The sequence below is a fragment of the Sphaerodactylus townsendi genome, linkage group LG12 (genome assembly GCF_021028975.2).
Source record: "Sphaerodactylus townsendi isolate TG3544 linkage group LG12, MPM_Stown_v2.3, whole genome shotgun sequence".
NCBI classification, from domain to species: domain Eukaryota; kingdom Metazoa; phylum Chordata; class Lepidosauria; order Squamata; family Sphaerodactylidae; genus Sphaerodactylus; species Sphaerodactylus townsendi.
In genome coordinates this window covers 38,877,003-38,898,554 of record NC_059436.1, presented here as the reverse complement: position 1 = coordinate 38,898,554, position 21,552 = coordinate 38,877,003, and the positions used below count along the sequence as shown (strand labels likewise).

Here is a 21,552-nt window from a genome sequence, read left to right as displayed (position 1 = left end):
AGCAGTAGCTAGTCGATTGGGCTTGCAGGAGATGCTGGGCCTGGCTGACCTCAGGATGCTGCTTCCGGGAGGGACACAGCATCTAACTCCCATCCCAGCAGCCCAGGCATCACCGGTTACAAAGAGCCCCAGATATAAAGCTTTGGGTGAGCTTTTCCCAAATAAGAAGAGAAGAAGAAGAGGAGTTTGGATTTATATCCCCCCTTTCTCTCCTGCAGGAGACTCAAAGGGGCTTACAATCTCCTTGCCCTTCCCCCCTCACAACAAACACCCTGTGAGGTAGGTGGGGCTGAGAGAGCTCAGAGGAACTGTGACTAGCCCAAGGTCACCCAGCTGGCATGTGTGGGAGTGCACAGGCTATTGTGAATTCCCCAGATAAGTGGCAGAACAGGGAATCAAACCTGGTTCCTCCAGATTAGATACATGAGCTCTTAACCTCCTATGCCACTTTTGGGTGTAGCCCCTTCTTTGACAGCGACCTGCTTTCCCTGAAGTTCCTCAACGACAGATACTGGGAAGAAGGTGTGCATTAGGCACAGCACAACAAAGGACATGCTTGGATATAAAAGTTGTTCCCCCTTTCCTGTTGGAGAGGGCCCAAGACCCAGAGTTTAGCAGATGGAAAAAGCCAGGCTCTCACCTGACTAAGGAAGACACCACTGTGGGAACTTCTTGAGGACCTTCATTTATACCCTGTCTTTGTCCACAATGTGGTTGCTTTCATTGTTTTCCTTTCCTCTATTTTATACCCATGGCCACCCCATGTGGTAGGCTAGACTACCTGTGTGTGGCCCATGGTCTGCTTTCTGACTCTCTCCAAAAGCTAACTACTGCCCACAGCTATCTGGCCATAATACATGAAAAAACACCTCCAGATATTTGAGTATTTTATAGTCCCACCACCCCCACTACATACACAGACACGATGCTTTTCTAGATGTTAATGAAACAGCCCTGGCAGGAAAAGTTAAGTTTGGAAGCAAGATCAGAACTCAAAACATCAGATGGGAATCAATCATTTTATTTCACATGGCAACATCCCTCTCTCCAAACACATTACACTGTTCAACAGAAGACAAAAGTCAATCACTAATACTGTTAATTGCCAGGTGAGTTTCTCAACAAAGAGGAAGTATTTAGGAATGCACTACCGTTCACACAAAGGGCATAGTGTCTTTCTTCCCCCTCTTTGTCCTCACCACAACCCAGTGAGGTAGATTAGATTGAAAGAGAAGAGATTGGATCACAATCACCCATTGAGTAGTGTGGCTGAGTCAAGATTTTAACTCCAATTATTACTTACCATATACCCAATGGTGGGATTCAAATAATTTAACAACTGTGTCCAGTGGTGGGGTTCAAATAATTTAACAACTGGTTGTTTACAAGCACCACTTTAACAACTGGTTCTGCTGAAGTGGTGTGAACCTGCTGAATCCCACCACTGCCTATACCACACAATACCCGGGGCTCGGCTTACAATAAATGCACAGGATAGGAGTAGCACTGGTGAACCCATCCATTTCCGAAAGTTCCATGCCTTGTTCTGTACTACATCTTGACTGGCCCACAATGGGAAAGACAGGAGTTCTGTGACTTTGAGTAGTACCAACTCCACAACCCTGTGTAATAAAGAACTCGACCACAGAGGACACAGAAAGTGTTGGTAGAATGAATGCCATGGAAGGAAGTCATTTTTTAAAAACGCTCCCCTTCTGGGCTAGTGTTGGATTAGTTTGTGCAAAGACTACAGAGGCACATTCAAACATGTAATCCACCAGCTGCAGACAGAAGTGGATTAGTTCATTCTATCATCCCAGGCCTCTAAAATCTCATTCTACACAGATGAGGCCGCAGTCCAAGCAAGAGAATTCTGGACCAGACTGCTCCAGCCTTCCTTGGGAGGGCAGCATTTCTGAATGCTCTCCATCATCCCACCTTGGAAAAAGCATCCCTGCCTGTAGTAAGCTAGCAATTCAGGGGGCTTTTTATCACGAGGGGGAAGCACTGAAAGTAGAACAGACAGAATTTCACCAAGTCCTTTGGTATAATGCACAGATCTGCATTCTGACACAAGAGCAGCAGCAGTGTGTTAAGTGAAAAAGAGTCTTTCAGTCTTTTCGTATTGCAGACCATTTACTGTGAGTTCCTTTGCCAGTGACCGTTCCCTCCCAACCAAAGGTTTGGAGAATGGATATGACAGTTCAAAACATTGTTCCATGCGTGGGAGCAGCATGGGGAATAGATTTAGGTCACTTGCTTTAATTGTGTCTTTTACATATTCTAAACAGTACAAAAGTATTACCCTCAATAGAATACCCAAATCAGCCCATCTGCTGGCCAAACAGTTATACAAATACAGCGTGAAACCTGCAACTGTTGCAGGCTCTAATCCTGCGCACGTTTACCTGGGAGTAAGTGCTGCTGGACAAAGTAGAACGTGCTTGTGAGTAAACATGGAGAGGATTGTCCTGAAAGTCTAACTCCTTCACCATCCTTGGCTTAACGCTGAGATTTTTTAAAAGAGTTTAGTTGGTTAGCATCTATACAAGAAAGGTTCATAAACAACGCTCAGGTATGTTTTGCATCTCAAGGGAAAAAGTTCAGACAGATTACTGATCTCAGCAGCAACGGGGGAGGATCCCCCCCCACACACACACAGAGGCAAAAATACAGTGCCCACACATTCCTCATTCAAGTAACTGTGAAAATGGAATTATAGTCAAACCACTGTCATTGGTAACTAAATTACACACAGACATAAATGTCTTTTTTTTTTTAGCTTTATTTCATTTCCTGGTGCCTGTGAAGGACATTTCCTCATGCCTTTCGGGATGTACTTAACTGTGGTTCTCTCTCCAAAACCCTTGGAGGTTAAAAAGCTTTACGCCCAATGCACAAAACAGAAGAACCACTGAATACTCAGCAAGGGCAGAAAGGTATTCCTAAATTAACTAGCATCAAGATGTCAGAACAGAAGCTTTTCAGAATGTCAGTTCATTGCATTTGGCCAGGCTCCCTGAGTACCTAAGCAAACGCAGAAGGAAGGACCAAGACCTAGCAGGTGAAAGAAGATCAGTTTTATTTGACATGTTTGGTGTTAACTGGAAGACAGAATAGAAGCAAGGGACTTTGATAAGATACAAGAGCACACACAAAGCTAGCAATGATCAGCTGAATTCAAAGCGTGATCCATCACACAAATGCGCGTGCGCACACACATACCCACCCCCAGGAGAAAAAAAGAGATTGCTCAGCACAAAAGAGGTTGATCAAATAATGCCCACAGATGTGACTGAATCTTTTTTGCTTTCATGCCAGTATCCACATTTTAAAAAAAAAATCAATACATGCAACCTTTCACTAGAAATGATGCAAATCAAACAAATGTTAAAATATGTTGGACGTCGGTTAATGGAATGAAGGTCGTTTTAATTTCCCATCAGGTCAAGTCAGTTGTCACAACTTCTGAACCATTTGGCTCAGGGACAAACTAGGAGAGACGCCGTATGATTCACGGACAGCTAAATATCAGCTCTGCAGGACCCCAATTTGGATTAAGTCTATGGCACAAAGGAAGGAGAATTTTTAATTCCCCCCCATACTATGTTTCCAATTTCAAATGATTCCATCAAGGCAGTATTTGCCTAATTGGGGGAAACAGACAAACAGTATCTCACAGCGGGATAAGTTGCAGTGGGCGGGGGTAGTTTGAAGATGAAAACATGATGCAGGAAGAGTTGAACAGTAAACACTCCTCTTCATATCTGCAGCTCCAACTCTTATTAGTGGAATCTCTTCTCCTGTCTTCTATAGCACAGGTGTCAAACTGGTGGCCTTCCAGATGTTATGGACTACAGTTCCCATCATCCCCTGCCAGCATCATGTTGGCAGGGGATGATGGGAACTGTAGTCCATGACATCTGGAGGGGCGTGAGTTTGACACCTATACCAGACATGCTGGAGATCCATTCAGAGAATTCCACCAGCCTGTTTGGTCTGATCCTTAGAAGAGTCATGAACTACTAACCATTACAGGATAAAACCTGGATAAAACTAACCATTACTGAATTGATAAACATTTGAAATTATTTGACTTGCATGATACTTGGCCTATATTTTGTTGGTTTTTTAAAAAAAACTTACTTTGCTTTATTAATAGGTGCTTTTTGATTTTCCTCAGTGCAAACAATTTAAGAAAGCAAAAGGATTTCAAAGAACCTGCGTGCGTTCTTGCATCAGCCTTTTGTGCATTTAGTAAATGTTAGTGTTATCACTCCTTCCAGAGCTTAACAGTGGAAACCACAAGAATGTGATGCACAGCATATCTTTCACAGCTTCTGTCAGCATCAAAAACGCAAAGATTTTCCCACAACCAAGGGCTTCTTTCCTTTCCAAATAGAGCTCTATGTAACTCTAAAGCTTGTGCACCAGTGCATTTGCCAGCAAAATTATCAGATAACATTTGGGTTGGAACTGAACTGCAAGGAATCATGCTTGCATTTACTTACGATAAAGAAATTTCTGTTAAGGGCAACATTCAATGCATGAACAGTCATCGAAATTTCACATGTAAATTCTTTCTTTCCGGACTGTTGAGATGTCAGGCAAGGGAAGCCAATTGGAAGTCAGTCTATTATTGAGACTTCCCTTGTTTTTTCAAATTTTGGAATTATTTGTTTCAATGATGGTCTTACGGTAGACTAGACTGACTTTTAGATGTGCAATTTATGACCGTTGTTTTTCTAGATCAGACTTTCGTTGTATTGATATTGTAACCAAAATCTAATAACAAATAGGGGGCCCGAATGCCTATGTAAACACATCTGCTTCATCAAACTCAGTATCTGCGAAGGGAGGGGGTGCGGATGGATTATATTTGAACTAGACCAGCCTCTAATGGTAATGTATCCCTTCCACATTGGTGGGGTTAGCAGTGTGGCATCCCCTGCAATCTGAAAATCCACGTAAAATGTTTTGGCCTTCCCTTCGTACCAGAGAAAGTCTGGTTTCGGTTTCCTTTTATTTTAACTTTTAAAAAGAAACTGTGTGCATTTATTAAAAATGAAATATGTTGATGTTATACAAGATTATACATGCATTTTATGCATTTCTGAGTTTCTAAACTTTTTCGTGTCATCTGCTGGCCTTCACGTGTCGTCTGTGGCTTCCTCAAACCTCCCCAAAGATGCCCATTTAATTTCTTCCGTCGACCCACGATGTATTAAAACCACAATGGGGAAAGCTGCAATGTGGAAGGGATAACCGGAGAAGAATATGCCAGATAGGAGACTTGCACAGAACGACTGAACAACAGCAGGAAAGGGAGGCCAATGATGTGAAAATGTGTGCGTTTCTACTGCAATAGTCAGAGATTTTGCAGTGAAAGAGCCTCAGCTTATGGGGGGTATGTGAGAATCGACTGGTACAAAATAGCCAGAACCTAACACACTTCCATCCACCCCTTCTAGCAAGAAGATCAAGGCAATGTGCACGGTTCACCCCCTTCCCCATTTACTCTAATAAACAATCCAGCAAGGGAGGTTAGGCCCAAAAGCAGAATGACTGGGCTGAGTGCGGATGTGAACCCAGATCTCCCTAGCCCTAGTCTAATGCTCTCACCCAGGGGTCTGCAATCTGTGGCTCTCCAGATAGTCATGGACTACAATTCCCATCAGCCCGCCACATGGCCAATTGGCTGATGGGAATTGTAGTCCATGAACATCTGGAGAGCTGCAGGTTGCAGACCCCTGCTCTAACCACACTTGGCGGCCAGTATTCCCTAAAATATTAGTAGCTCAACATGTCCAGAGTTAACTGTATTAAGCATTAATTTAAAAAATCTACATTTTACAAACCCCCCAAATAAAAAGCCAGTTTATTGTCGAAGGCTTTCACGGCCAGATTCAACTGGTTCTGGTGGGCTTTCCGGGCTGTGTGGCTGTGGTCTGGTAGATCTTGTTCCTAACGTTTCGCCTGCATCTATGGCTGACATCTTCAGAGGTGTGTCACAGAGGGAAGTCTGTTACACACTCTAAGATGCCAGCCACAGATGCAGGCGAAACGTTAAGAACAAGATCCACCAGACCACGGCCACACAGCCCGGAAAACCCGCCAAAAAGCCAGTTGCTCGACATTTCATCTAGGGACTTTGCACACGTTGCTTAGAGCCAGTGGTGGGATTCAAATAATTTAACAATTGGTTGTTTAAGAGCACCATTCTAATAACCGGTTCTGCCGAAGTGGTGCGAACCGGCTGAATCCCACCACTGCTTAGAACACTAGAAGGGTGAAGGATGTGTCCATCCTGCTGAGAAAACGGCTAGAATCCTGTTGTAGGCTTGACCTGATGCCTTTGTATGTCAAAAGGCCAACAGCAGTGGTGTCCAACTCTGGCGCTTCAGATGTTCATGGACTACAATTCTCATTAGCCCCTGCTGCCATAGTCATGAACCTCTGAAGCGCCAGAGTTGGGCACCCCAGGCCTACAGACTTTTTAGAAAAGAAAAACTGAAAATTCGGGGGGGGGGGGGGGGGTTCGGGACTGATGAAACAGGCCAGCAACGCCTTACTCTGCTGTTGCCTATTTCGCCTAAAGACAGTGGCCGTTCTGGCAATGAGGTAGGTCTATTTTGCTGTGCCCATCAAATTTCTCTGTGGCTACAGCCTTGTAACGGAACAACTAGGCTACCAGGGCTCTGCTTTTGTAAAACTTACCTTTCGAAGCAGCAACCAACAGGCACAATGGAAGACAGATATCATGGCATAGCCAAAGATTGGAGGAAAACATATTTCAGAAAGTTCAGCATCATTACTCCTCTAGTAATGCTGTAATCAGCCCTCACAGATACAGTCCACCTTTGCCTCTCCAATTACAGTGATTAAAAACTGAACTGGACTGGTGGGTCCCCATGGAATTCATAAGAGTCTCCTTAAAACAGGAAGATTTTGGCCCCATCAGCCAACGGCCGTGACAAAATCCTGGAGGAAAGACTTCAGAGTCCCTCCCTTAGAATGCAGGTGGCTGATACGATCCCTGGAAGTAAGTCTCTATCTCTTCTAGGGTCTTTCCTTTGGTTTCGGGTACGCAGAGTGCAGTGAAGAGCACATTGAGAAGACAAGCAGCAGCGAACAGCCAGAATGTACCATAAGGAGTCAGGAAAACCTGGAATGGAAAGAGATGGACAATCTTGGTCCAGTTGTCACTGAGCGGAGAAACCTGACTGGACTTTGCCACTTGACACTGTAGCTAGGGAGCTCCAATGTGCATAAGCCCTGCCATATTTTTAAAAAGCACCTAGTACCTAGAATCATAGAGTTAGAAGAGACACCAAGGGACATCAAGCCCAACCCCCTGCAATGCAGGAACACACAATCTAAGCCAGTGGTTCTCAACCTTCCTAATGCCGCAACCCTTTAATACAGTTCCTCATGTTGTGGTGACCCCCAATCCTAACATTTATCCATTTTACAGATGGAGAACACTGATGCAGAGAGTCTTAGGCGACCCCTGTGAAAGGGTCCTTCGACCCCCAAAGGGGTCGCAACCCACAGGTTGAGAACCGCTGATCTAAGCACTCCTTTCAGATGGCCATCTAGTCTCTCTTTAAAAACCTCCAAAGAAGGAGACTCCACCACACTCCTAGGTAGTGCATTCCACAGTCGAACAGCCCTTACTGTCAGGAAGTTTTTCCTGATGTTTAGGTGGAATCTCTTTTCCTTCACCTTGAACCCATTCCTCCTGTACTTAGAAAACTAGTCCCTCAGAGAGAAGGCTGTGTTCCCCCAATTCAACAGCTTTCTGTAGGAAAAGCATTCTGTAGGTAAATCACGGTTCATGTAATCAAGCTATCCAGTCCCCCTTTCCCCCTTCAGAACCATATTACCTATATTTATAGTCATTTTAAATATGTCTGTCACCAAATCCTAATATCTACATACATTAGCATGTTAACAACAAAATGATAGCTCTAAAAACACACAATGTTTTTCTGCAATGCATAAACATACATCATGTTGGAAGAGGCATTCCATCTTCTTTCTTGCATGGGAGGGAATGCCTCTTCAGAGATGATGCTTGCTGACTCCAGATTTTATAAGCAGTTTTATTTTTAAAAAATCTCTTTTAAAAAAGTAAAAATCAGCTGCCTGATTAATTGGGGACACCATGTAATTTGACCCCACTGTTTTCCCCCAATGGTTAAATCACATAGCTGCAACATTCCTTACCATGAAGTCATGAAATTCTTTGGTTACCAGAAACGCCATCAACCAGTTAGTTAAAACACAGGCACCGCTGGCAGCTCCTCGTGCTCGGAGGGGGAATATTTCAGACATCACCAGCCATGGAATGGGGCCCCAGCCCAGGGCAAAGCCTGCAGGTCACAGAAGAACAACACAGTGAACCCAGTGGAGAATCCCAAGATGAGCTGTTTGGTATTCCATGTGGTTGGCTGCAAATAGATGGACTGACTCAGCAACCATGATTGAGAGCTTTCATTGTCTTCTTTTGAGCCAAGCAAGACTTCCATGCTCTCCTCCCGAGGCAGTCTGAGATCAGTAGCTCATTCATTCAACTTCAAAAAGGCTGAAGCAAAAAATCCTCAAATCTAGTTCTTTTTTCCAAGTAAACAACTGCAGTATTCACTGTTCACACAGCGTTTTAAAGGATTCAAAGGACTTCCTACAGATAGTTTTCTAATAACCTTGACAACAATACCTTGAGTTAAGTCAATATTATTATCTCTCATCATATAGTGGCTAAGACACAGATGCCTGAATTGGGATGTCATAAGACCCTAAGAAAGAGCCTGCTGGATCAGACCAGAGTTATCTAGTCCAGCACTCTGCTACTCGCAGTGGCCCACCAGATGCTTTTGGGAGCTCACCTGCAGGATGTGAAAGCAATGGCCTTCTTTTGGGTGCTGTGTGGTTTCCGGGCTGTATGGCCGTGTTCTAGCAGCATTCTCTCCTGACGTTTCGCCTGCATCTGTGGCTGGCATCTTCAGAGGATCCTCTGAAGATGCCAGCCACATGAAATAATCAGGAGAGAATACTAACAAAGCTAACCATAACCAACACAGCATAATGATTCCGGCCGTGAAAGCCTTCGACAATACAATGGCCTTCTGCTACTGCTGCTGCTCCCAAGTACCTGCTAAGGCAATTGCAATCTCAGATCAAGGAGGATCAAGATTGGTAGCCATAGATTGACTTCTCCTCCATAAATCTGTCCAAGCCCCTTTTCAAGCTATCCAGGTTAGCGGCTATCACCACCTCTTCTGGCAGCATATTCCAAACACCAGTGACGCGTTGTGAGGAGAAACGTTTCCTTTTATTAGTCCTAAATCTTCCCCCCAGCATTTTCAATGGATGCCCCCTGGATTTAGTATTGTGAGAAAGAGAGAAAAATGTCTCTCGTACCACTGCAGAATGAGGCTCTTAATGTTCCTCCAGACAGAGATAAATAAATACATTCTCCGTACATAAGGCTCATTCCGCACATGCAGAATAATGCACTTTCAAACTGCTTTCAGTGCTCTTTGAAGCTGTGCGGAATGGTAAGATCCACTTGCAAACAGTTGTGAAAATGGTTTGAAAACGCATTATTTTGCGTGTGCGGAAGGGGCCTAAGATTCTACAATGTCAGGGGGAAGATGGGGAAGTGCTCCAGTCCCTGACACATCTGTATGGAACTTGCTTTCTATGAAAAACCATTCAAGTTTTTCTCTCTGCTATGAATTCACTAGGCCACCTTGGCTATGCCATTCACTCTCAGCTTCAACCAAGCCTTCCCATCTGCAAAAGTAATATTACTGGCCTACCTTACAGTTGAGGTAATGTGTTGGTCACAGTGGCCCTTCCCATGCTTGTGTCAGTGACAGTGATGAGAAGGGTTAAGCAAAGAACTGTACATCTTAACGTACCAAGGAGCCCAAACAAATCGCTCAGCACCACTGCAAGGCTCATACTGACCCATGATGAAGAGACTCAGACTCAACACAGCCAACCACGAGAGGTGGTACTCTTCCTCCACGAGGGCGGCACCCAGTAGGTCGATGCGGGAAGAGTTTCCAAGACTTGGGGCTGCTATTTTGAAATACATTCCAAACACTGCTGCACTGATGGCCATGATGACCCCTGGAAACACAAGAGAACATCTAGTCATTCATCTTGGCAACCATGTGGCCCAGCCCTATCTTTTGCCTAGAAGATCAAGGCGAGCTTAGGGAAACCAGCCTTAGCTTCGAGGTTCCCCATTGGGACCCAGCTTCTCAAGATGGCATGAATAGAACTGAAGTTGGCAGGCACACAGGACAGGGACTTGTCAACAAGGGCCCCTGAAATTTGCCGTTCAAAGGATGTCAGCTCACTTCCTCTCTCCTAGCTTTCTGAAGAATGGTTAAACTCAGTGGTGGGATCCAAAAATTTTAGTAACAGGTTCCCATGGTGGTGGGATTGAAACTGTGGCGTAGTAAAGCCATGATGTGGGAGGCCGTGGGCATGGCGGGGGGCGATGGCCGGGCATTCCAGGGGCGGGGCATTCCAGGGCGGGGCTGTGGCAAGGATGCAGCTGCTGCGCCGGTCCTTGGGCAGGAAACGAATGCACGCAGGCGCAGGCTGCCACGCACGCCGGTGCACCTTCTGCTAGACCAGGGGTAGGGAACCTGCGGCTCTCCAGATGTTCAGGAACTACAATTCCCATCAGCCCCTACCAGCATGGCCAATTGGCCATGCTGACAGAAGACTGATAGAATTATGGACCCTGGGCTATCTGGAAGAGCAGGTAATAACTAGGCTGCTTCTAAGTTCTCTTGGCGCTACTGCTGAGAAGAGGGGCGTAACCAAGGCAAAAATCACGTGGCAAAATCACCAATTAGTAACCCTCTCTCGGCACACACAAATAATTAGTAACCTACTCTCGGGAACCTGTGAGAACCTGCTGGATCCCACCTCTGGTTAAACTACATTATTCTGGAGGATCTTTGATGGGCTTCTCCCTTGACTCAGTGTAGTTTTAAATCTGGACTGCTGCCTTCACTTTATTACAGGATTCCTGATGGCTATTGAAAGCCATTGTTGTGTAGTTATTAGAGCATCAGACTAGGATTTGCGAGACCTGGGTTTGAGTTGCCACTCTGCCATGGAAGCTTGCCGGGTGACCTGGGGCCAGCCACTCCCTCTCAGCCTCACCTACCTCACAGGGTTGTTGTGAGGATAAAGTGGAGGAGAGGGAAATGAAGTAATCTCCCTTAGATCCCCACTGTGGAGAAAGGTGGAGTACAAATGAAGTAACTAAATAGTAAATATAGCTGAAGATTGGAGGCAGATAAAAGGTTGGCTGATGGGTGAGTGGGAAAGGTGAAAGTATGGGGGTTGCCAGGAGGATGGAAAGAAGAAATACTGCGGGGAAAGGGATTCAAGGGGAAAATGAGGGGAGGAGGGAAGGCTGAAGACAAAGGTAGAAGCGCTGGCTGGTGGAAAGGAGAGAAAGAAACAAGAGGAGAATGTTTGGAGGCTTTTGGGAAAGGGAAATAGTTGGGGAGGGGAAAATGAGATGCACCCAATAAGTCCCTGCATGTAGATCCTCCACTTGTTCTATTCTATTCTGTCCCCTTTACTCAAAGATTTTGGATTTTTCTGCAAACTTGGGGGTTTTCTCAGGTTCACAGAACAATCTCTGCCTTGCCTGCTCATGGCTCCAGTCTCCGGATTTAAGTATCTGCAGATGTGGCCGTGTTGAGGATTAGATATACTGATGATGGGAAAGAACATCCAGTTCTAAGGCTCCAAAGAGGCAGGTGGATAGCGGCAGGCTTTCAAATGGCCCAGTCCATTTACACAGCCCTTGGCACAGATTGAAAATGGAAAGCTGAGAAGGCTGTTCTACGTTTACGAAAGGTGATGCCGGAGAAGTTCACAGCTCCGTTCTGTCCTCTTTCAATCCGGCCAAACCATCGGGACACCAGAGGGGTAGATTTGCTATTTCAGTTTGACAGCAAGAGTTGGGTTTAATGCTGTGTATTCAGTAGGCTGACAACCGAGCCGTGTGGCGTAGTGGTTAAGTGCTTGCACTGCCACTCACACGGTCAGGAGTTTGAGCCCCTTGTGGGTCAGATATCCTGGCAGCTGGCTCATGGTCAAGTCAGCCATTCATCCATTTCTTGGTCAGTAAATGAGTACCTAGCACATAGCTAGGGGGTAAAGAATAGCCAGGGAAAGCAATGGCAAACTACCCCCAAAAAAGGCTTGCCTATGAAATCACTTCTTGCAGTGGTACCCCAGGGTCGGACACGACTGAAGGGGAAACTTTACCTTTATTTATTCAGTAGGCTGCCCTGGTTGCTACTTCGATAAATACAGGTGGGACAGTAATCCTCTAAAATAAACCCAACAGCATTCACACAGCAAAAATAAAGGAGGGAGGAAGGCTACTAAAAACCTGGGCAAGTAGGGGCAGGCAGAGAAGTTGCAGTAGATCAGCAACAAGCCAGGATTAGCGGCCCCCGGAGGCTCTACAAGCTGGCACTGCCGAGGCCCAGGTCAGATCTGGCCAGTGCCACCAATGAAGGGTGGCAGCTCACAGGTTGCTTCTTTCCATACTACTATCAAATTGGCAACAGGTAGTACCAGAGGTGGCAACGGGTGAGCCAATATCCATTGTGGATGCTGCTGCTGTCCAGGACTTCACCCTGCAGAGCCATTTGCAGCTTGGCTCTGCTCGTCCCTGTCAGTCAGTGGACTCTCCAGACCCACCAGGGCCCTTCCCTGTAAGTTCAATGGTCAGTTTGCCCCAGCTGGACTTTCTAGGGATTAAATCAGGGATTCCCTGCATGCAAAGCTTAGACCCTTGCACGGGGCCACGGTCCCTCCCTGCTATGGTTGCCAGCTACAGGTTGGGAAATTCCTGGAGGTTTTGGGGGTGGAGCCTGGAAAAGGACCTCATCAGGATAGAATGCCATGGAGTCCACCCTGCAAGGCAGCCGTTTTCTCCAGGGGAAATTTGTCTCTATTGTCTGCAGATCAGTTTTGTTGCTGAGAGGCCCCACCTGGAGGCTGGCAACCCTGCCCACTGCTCCTTGAAAGGCCCAGAATCCCACCCTTTAGGCCGGACAGGTTGCTCCCTTGCACTACCTGATACAACAAGAAGGATTTTCCTTCCCATCCTGTCGATGCAGAGAGCAGCCACAGCTGTGAAAAAGAGTTGGATGAGCCCCACAATGACAGAAGCGGCACTGCTGTCCTGAAAGCAGAAGAAGAAGAAGAGTTTGAATTTATATCCCCCCTTTCTCTCCTGCAGGAGACTCAAAGGGGCTTGCAATCTCCTTTCCCTTCCCCCCCCCCCCCAACAAACACCCTGTGAGGTGGGCGGGGCTGAGAGAGCTCAGAAGAACTGTGACGAGCCCGAGGTCACCCAGCTGGCGTGTGTTGGAGCGCACAGGCTAATCTGAATTCCCCAGATGAGCCTCCACAGATCAAGCTGCAGAGTAGGGAATCAAACCCAGTTCCTCCAGATTAGAGTGCACCTGCACCAAAAAAAGAATCCCCCCCCCTCCCAAGGATAATTATTCAAAGTGTCTTGAGGCACATCACATCCGTTGTTCCTCAGTGGATCTGTAAAGGTGAAGGAAGAAGGAACAGACAAACTATCTGCTGGGAATAAGTTCTGTGTAAGAAAACCACAGGTGGATAGGCCAAAGGTCCATCTAATCATCCCGTTTCTCAGATGGCCAGCATGAAGTTTCCTTGATTCTCATGAGCAGCATCCTTCCCCTGCAAGAGTTCCCAAGCAACTGGCATTCACAGTACACTGCTTCTGAACATGGATGTTCCATTTAAGCATCAAGGGCCTATGATACACATCACCCTACAGTGATGCCTGCTGGGCTGAGATAGGATCTGGAGTTACTGGGCCATGTACACACAAAGACAGCCTTCCAAATGATGACCCAAGACATTCTCAACATTTTTGCTCTTGAGACAGGTAAGATTGAGAGCATATGACTCGCTTGAGATCATCCAAAGCGGGATTTGAACCTACAGCTCTCTAGCCCAAGCCACCACACTATTCTGCTATGTTCAGTGCAGAGGCCTCTGCAATCCAGGAGAACCTAAAACCCAATATTTTGAATAAGGAGGATAAAGGCAAAATCATGTTAAATAAGCATGCTGTCAGTTTTTGTTAGGATCAACTGTATTTACTGTGTGGCCCACACAGCACTTTTCATCAGCAGCAGATGGAAGGAGGCTGCATCAGACATTTTGAGGACATCAAAAACGAATTCGCAGTCTGCTGACCTTGAAGTTGGCCTCCTCAAAGATCGTTTCCGCATAAAACATGATGGCGTTGATCCCTGACGCTTGCTGGAAGAACATCATGGTGACTCCAACTAGGAACGGCTTGTAGATGGCTGGATTCTTGAACTCCGCTATGCCCAGTTTCTGTGGCTGAGAGAAATACAAGGAAAGCCAACAATGACTGCCATTTTCAGAGATGAGCAGGGGAAAGAACCCACAGTGAGATTCTGAAACCTAGGCTGATTCTGCATGGGCCAAAAGCAGTGGTGTGAAAATGGTGTAAAAGGGTTTAAAACAGCGTAAAAGGGTTTATACCGTTTTCACACTGTTTTCACATCGCTGTTTTTGGCCCATGCGGAATCAGCCCTGGAGAAAGGCTTTAGAAAGGGGCTGAAGCTACGGCTGTTACTCATGATGGCTTAGACATAGGTGACAAACTCAGGCCCTCCAGATGTTCATGGCCTACAATTCCCAGCAGCCCCTGCTAGCATGGCCAATTGGCCCTGCTGGCATGGGCTAATGGGAATCGTAGTCCATGAACACTTGGAGGGCCCGAGTTTGACATCTAAGCCTAGGTGGAACCTCCACATTCAAAGGCACTATACTACTGAGTGACAGTTACTGAAAGGGGAGGGGAGGGTTGTTTCCTTCTTACCCTGCTAGTGGGCTTCTCACTCTGTGCAATGGGATGCTGGACTCGATGGATCTTTGTTCTGAGCCAGCACAGCTCTTCTTTCATTCTAAGGAGAGCAAAGGAAATACCAGGAGGTTCTCCCCTGGGCTGGCAAGTAGAGGAGGAGGACTATGGGGCAGGGACAAGATTTGGCCAGCAGCCTCTAGTTGTTGGCCATATTGTTTAGGGTAAAGCAGCACTGGGCAGGCAGAAACTGCTACTGGCTGTACTCTGCCCTGCCAAGTCTAAATCTGGGTAAGCTGTCAGGACTGTGTTTTCCGAATGAGCCCCTGCCATCTTCTCCCACGTGCATCCGGTGAGCACAGCGCTGTGTACCTGCTCGCCCATGCTTGCTTCAATCTCACTGCATTCCCACTCGTGGTCCACCAGGGGTCCCCGCAGAAACTGCAGAGCAGCAATAGCTTCGGAGCGCTTATTCTGACGCAGCAAGTAACGAGGCGTCTCAGGCATGAAAGCCATGATCCCGAGCATGAAGCAGGGGGGGATGGAGCCCAGAACGGCCAGCCAGTGCCACTCAAGCTGCATGCCTGACAGGGAAACAGAAAAAGATCAGGGGGGGTTTAGGCCTGATCGACTGGCAACATCCTGTTCACGGGGGATGCCGACGATAACCTGTGCTCCGCAGGGCATGACTTTTCCATGCCTTTATCATGGGGCGTTTGGTCAAATGCACATTTGCATCTGGGCACATTGGCAAGCAAAATTACAGAGCTACACATGAAGCATCCTGCCCATAGTTCAAATTCCTTTGCATTGTGGTACAAATGAACATATTTATGCTCATGTATTGAATAAAATTGCATCAGGAGCCAGTAAACAGACCCTCCGATGCATGTTTAAACAAGTGGCTCAGTCAAGGTGAAAGTGTTTATAGTGTATGTCAAGCCTGGTCACTTCAAAATCTGTGCCCTTAAGCAAGATGGTTACAAGGAGAACTTTACTCTCAGGACTCTCGCAGATTCTTCCGCCTTCTAGAAAGTACTGGGTTAACATGAGTAATCACTGTGTGATTACTGTATAAATACTGTACTGTAACCACATTCTGTACTGTACTGTACTGTACTGTACTGTAACCACAGTTCACATTTCTTCCATTCTGACAAACTTCTACAAGACTTGGAATGCAGACCTTTATATAAAAGATGTTTAAATTCGTTACCAGGAGTAAAACTGAAGAGAATGTACTCCATATCTCACAGGAAGAGAATCTGCAAAACTTGAAGGGGGAGGGGAATTCACCCACCACTCCCAGTCCCCATTTTCCACAAATGTGCTCAGTTTTCCTTGGCTCTGCGTCGCCACTACACAAAATTTGCTCCCCATCTTCATGCTTGCTCACTCTTCTCCCCCACCACGGCCTTTTCGTTACATAGCACAGTCCACGTGCACTGAAATCTCAGGAGTGTCTCATGATATTTCAGCAGTCCTGTTGCCTAGGCAATCCAAAATGGCTGCTGAGATCTCATGAAAGAGGCTCGAGAAATCTTGGCACAAAAGGTTGTGTGTTTATTTTCTCCCTCCCCTCAACTCCATTTTGGCCTCCCCCCGCCCCTCTGTTTGCAGCAGCAACTCCCCAGCCCTAACATAGCCCCACTGTGCTGGGAATTAGATTTGGAAGTAGTCGTAAGATATTCTTCCCTATATAATGCTCCCAGGTGAAAGCAATCCTTGATAACTGCTCCCCACTGAGTAAGGATGGCAAAATTGGTGATATGGATGAATCATTTACTTGTTCAGTATCTTCAATTGACCTGGCAGTTTATACTATAAATATGGCTAGCAAATCACTATTCCTTGCCACAACTTAATATAATTATTACAGTGGAATACACCCACATGCAATTTGATCTGAAGATAGTCTCAGCAGTGGCGTAGTGGTTAAGAGCAGGTGTACTCTAATCTGGAGGAATCGGATTTCATTCCCTGCTCTGCAGTGGTGGGATCCAAAAATTTTAGTAACAGGTTCCCCATTGTGGTGGGATTCAAACTGTGGCGTAGCGCCAATGGGGCGGGGCACGGCACAGGCGTGACCGGGGATTCCGGGGGCAGGGCATTCCAGGGCGGGGCTGTGGCAAGGACACAGCTGCTGCACCGGTCCTTGGGCAGGAAACGAATGCACGCAGGCGCAGGCTGCCACGCACGCCGGTGCACCTCCTGCTAGACTGCTTCAAGTTCTGCGCGCTACTGCTGAGAGGAAGGGGTAACTAAGGCAAAAATCACGTGGCAAAATCACCAATTAGTAACCCCCTCTTGGCACACACAAATAATTAGTAACCTACTCTAGGGTACCTGTGAGAACCTGCTGGATCCCACCTCTGCTGCTCTGCCACTTGAGCTGTGGAGGCTTATCTGGGGAATTCAGATAAGCCTGTGCACTCCAACACATGCCAGCTGGGCTGGGCTAATCACAGTTCTTCTGAGCTCTCTCAGCCCCACCTACCTCACAGGGTGTTTGTTGTGAGGGGGGAAGGGTAAGGAGTTTGTAAGCCCCTTTGAGTCTCCTATAGGAGAGAAAGGGAGGATATAAATCCAACTCTTCTTCTTCTTCAGTGATATTACCTCCTTGGAATACACAGTACATTCAACTATGTTGAATAGTAACAACCTTTGGTTCCAGATAAATAAAAAGAACCAAGAGTGTGCATGTGTGTGTGTGGCCAGTTCCCCTTTCTCACTCTAAGCAGGCAGAATTAACACAACCCCAGACACACAACACAGTTCGTGATACCTGCCATGTATGCTCCTAGGATGCCCGTCACCACCATCAGCTGAACGCATGAACCCAGCATTCCTCGAACCTTGGAATGGGCCACTTCAGAAATATATACCTAGGATATGCAAGCAGGAAGGGGCTTAGGTCCGGTGAGACAAAGGACCCTGGATTAGGGGAATGAGATAAAAACTGCAAGGACCTGGATGGCTAGGGAGAATGATCCCATGTAGCCCTAGCCTGCTGCAAGGCCTGTCAGTCGTGGAAAGGGCTCCCAGAAGCTCGCCAACCTCAAGGAGCCCAGTCTGAGGCCAGAGGAAAGGCACCCCAGCCCCTGGGGAGTGGGTTTGCGAGGGGTTCCAGGGAAGAACTCGACACCACCACTATGCCGCAATCCACCTAGCTCTCCTTTAACTGGCTCTCCAAGGCCTCAGGCAGAGAAAAGGCTTCGTAAACATCTCTTCCCGGAAACTTTTAAACTGATGATACCGTGGGGACATTTCACTTGCTAAGCATGTGCTCAAGTCTCAAGCCCTGGCTCCTAATAATTGTCGGGAGAGGAAGAAAGCACATTTTTCTCTTGTTCCCTACCTAAAGAACTAAAGTTAACATTTCAGCAGCAGACAGCTATTTTTATCCAGCACGCGTGCAAGAAAGAAGAAGCATGTATTTTCTCTTACCGGAACCACTAAAGATGTGACACCGCTGGCCAAGCCGTTCAGCAGCCGGCCGACATGAAGCATCCAGATGTTCTGGGCAGCAATGATTATTGTGAAGCCGATAACATATGGGAGCGCACAAAGCATCAGGCTCAGCTTCCTGCCAACTTTATCCACCATGTAACCTCCCAGGATTCCGCCAGCTGCAGCTCCCAGAGTTACTATAGACTGTAAAACACACACACACACACACACAAGTGGAAACAAGGAGTGAAAACACCCCAACAAACTCCCAGGAAGGAGCCATGCTTTTGATTGTAAGTTCCTTGGGGGCAGGGATCTGACTTTGTTGACTGTGGACCACCACATACACAGAGTGCTTTATATAAATTTTCAGTTCTTCAAAAGAGTAGTCTGACACAGTGGTTAGAGCATCAAATAAGAATCTGGGAGATTCAGGTTCAGACCCTCACTTGCCACAACAGTCACTGGATAATGTTTGGCCAATCATACTCTCTGAGCCTGACCTTCCTCACAGGGCTATTGTAACAATAAAACTGAGGATGGGGAGGTGTTTATACCTTAGAAGAAGAGAAAGGTAAAAATGTACTTGATACGCAGCATCCAGGTAGGGTGTTTTCCTCATTACAATAACAGGCAGTAAGCAGGACTAGAGAAAACTGAACTCTGAACATCCAAAAGAGGCCAACCTGGGCTCATTTGCTGTACCGTGGTGGTGGTGGTGGAAAACGTTGTCAAGTCACAGTCAATTTATGGTGACCCTGCCATTGCCTGCCCCTGTGTAGTGAGCCTGGACTTCCTTGGAGCATCTTTCATTGCAAAAACTGCTGTCCCTCAAACTTCCTTCAAAGCTGTTGCCAAAATCCACCTCCTCCACAAATCCTGTGGCATCATCCCTCTCCTTCCTTTCTGTGCCTGATTGAGATGGGATGCTAAGGAAGCAAAATGGGCCTTCACAAACAGACCGGCTCATTCCGCACATGCAGAATAATGCACTTTCAAACTGCTTTCAGTGCTCTTTGAAGCTGTGAGGAATAGCAAAATCCACTTGCAAACAGTTGTGAAAGCGGTTTGAAAACGCATTATTTTGCGTGTGCAGAAGGGGCCACAGTGTCTGTTACCCGAGTGAAGCAATTGTGTGTGCATCTCTACGCCAGCACAATTCCTGCCCAAGCTACAAATGTCCAGAATATGAAATAAGAATAGCAGAAGACACTCGGGTGTCAGTGGTTGACTGCTCACCCCAGAGAAAAGTACTGTCAGCCACGCAAAATTCCCCAGGAGTCAACTGTTAGTCATTTGGACAAAGCTTTTGGTTTTTCTTCTGGAGCAAAGTGCTGATCTCTGGCCTAGAAAGGTTCTAGGCTGGAACTCACTAAGATGTATTTTCTGCCAGCCCCTGATCAACTAGACTTACCCCAAACCAAGATGCTTGGTTGTCATCCAGTCTTAATTCTGGGATGATGCTTTTCTTCAGGGCTGGAATAGCTGGAGAGCTATAACCGAGGACAAACCCAAAACTCAGCGGACCCAACACAGCAGCAAACGTGGCCAGGTAGAGATTCCGGTTCTGGACTCTGCTACAAGAGAAGCAGACACGAGCCAATGAGAAGAGGCCAATCCATAGACTGTAAAAACGACCCAGAGCAGAACTTTCAGGATGGAGCCAGTGTTTTTCAGAGTGTAAAACCAGGGAATCCTAGGTTCAGATCCCCACAGATTTCTAGGTAACTTGGAGCCAGGTATTCTCTCTTAGACTAACCTACCTCACAGGGTTGGTGTGAGGATAAAATGGAGAAGGGGACAGCCATGTAGGCTGTCCCAAGCTCCTTGGAGGAAGGCGAAGGATAAACACAGTGGAGGTTCACTTTTCAGATCGTGTTTTTCAAGTGTTGCAGATAGATCCGTTCAGTCTCCCTCCTTCCATCTGAAACTCCACGGAGGCTGAAAACATGCAATACACTCCTGTACCAGGTTCTCCGCTGCCCAATATGATATTAAAATAATATAATCAGTAAAACAATATTTACTAGGCATCCACAGATCCATGAAGCCCCACTAAAAATCTGTTCCCCGGTGATGCCTGAGATTTTTCACAGATTTCCAAGTGTCTTCTTACCTCCACAACCTTGTTTTCAAAACATAGGACTGGATCTCAGAAAAGTTAATTTTGCATCAAATACCAGAATTGTTCCCTCCCCATGCCAATGCGATCCCAAATAATTTTTTTCCCTGCAATCAACTCTGCAATATGCAAACGAACACGGTACTGATAAACTTCTCCTCCGTGAATCTGTCTATGTTATAAAATCATCCATGCTTGTAGACAGCCACAATCAAACGGGAGCACTGGCCACATCACTTCCTTGCATGGGCAAGCATCACTACACAAAGTGGGTTTTGCTTCCCACAAAGCACACATAGGATTGGGCTGCTAGAAGCACTGTCATGTGAGCCAAAGATGCTAGTGGCAAGTTTCCCTAGCAAAAACTGCAAAAAAAAAAAAAGGTCAATGACATTCAGTGGGCTAATAGATTTACTACCGGCATCAGATGAAGTGACCTCTGACACACAAAAACTTGTGCTGGAGTACATTTTGTTAATAATTAAGGACTCCTTCCCTAGGCTGCAGACTCCAGCAGTCACCCCAACTGTTAAGCTAGATCAGAGGTGTCCAACTCTGGCGCTTCAGATGTTCATGGACTACAATTCCCATCAGCCCCTGTCGGCAGGTTAGTTGGTTATGCCAGCAGGAGCTGATGGGAATTATAGTGTGTTGCATGCCATTCCATCATTGGCACGCCCAATTTAACACCTAAGTTACACTGCTGCCCCCGCCTGGCCTTGGGACCGGGCGCCACACTCTTATAATCCTGTTGTACTGTATTGTACTGTACTGATGCTGCTAAGTTTTATGAATTTGTGAACTGTTTTTAGCTTAATTTAAGTTATTTTATGATGTGTAATGTTGCCTTTGGCCACTGTGTGAAATACTGTTTTGGCCTGGTGTACACCGTCCAGAGCCCTTTGGGGGTGGGCAGTTTAAAAATGTAATAAACAAACAAAAAATAAATAGTCCACGAACCTCTGAAGAATCACAGTTGGACACCCCTGAGCTAGATATTCAGAGCCTAGTAAACGTAGGCTTTCGATCATTTGACCTCAGTATC

The 21,552-nt window shown here is 46.5% G+C and overlaps 1 protein-coding gene across 1 annotated transcript in view; it reads right to left on the bottom strand.

The window, feature by feature from the left end:
- Positions 1–6,108: 6,108 nt before the first annotated feature.
- The window catches only part of SLC2A8 (solute carrier family 2 member 8), a 23,547-nt gene continuing 8,103 nt past the window's right edge, over positions 6,109–21,552 (bottom strand). The window contains exons 3-11 of the mRNA XM_048512855.1: positions 19,800–19,962; positions 18,383–18,589; positions 17,721–17,820; positions 15,308–15,519; positions 14,299–14,448; positions 13,135–13,243; positions 9,976–10,140; positions 8,230–8,375; positions 6,109–7,165 (exon numbers count right to left, since the gene is read on the bottom strand). Of these exons, the coding sequence (XP_048368812.1) occupies positions 7,010–7,165; positions 8,230–8,375; positions 9,976–10,140; positions 13,135–13,243; positions 14,299–14,448; positions 15,308–15,519; positions 17,721–17,820; positions 18,383–18,589; positions 19,800–19,962 (1,408 nt within the window). The 3' untranslated portion in view covers positions 6,109–7,009. The remainder of the gene's footprint in view (positions 7,166–8,229; positions 8,376–9,975; positions 10,141–13,134; positions 13,244–14,298; positions 14,449–15,307; positions 15,520–17,720; positions 17,821–18,382; positions 18,590–19,799; positions 19,963–21,552) is intronic.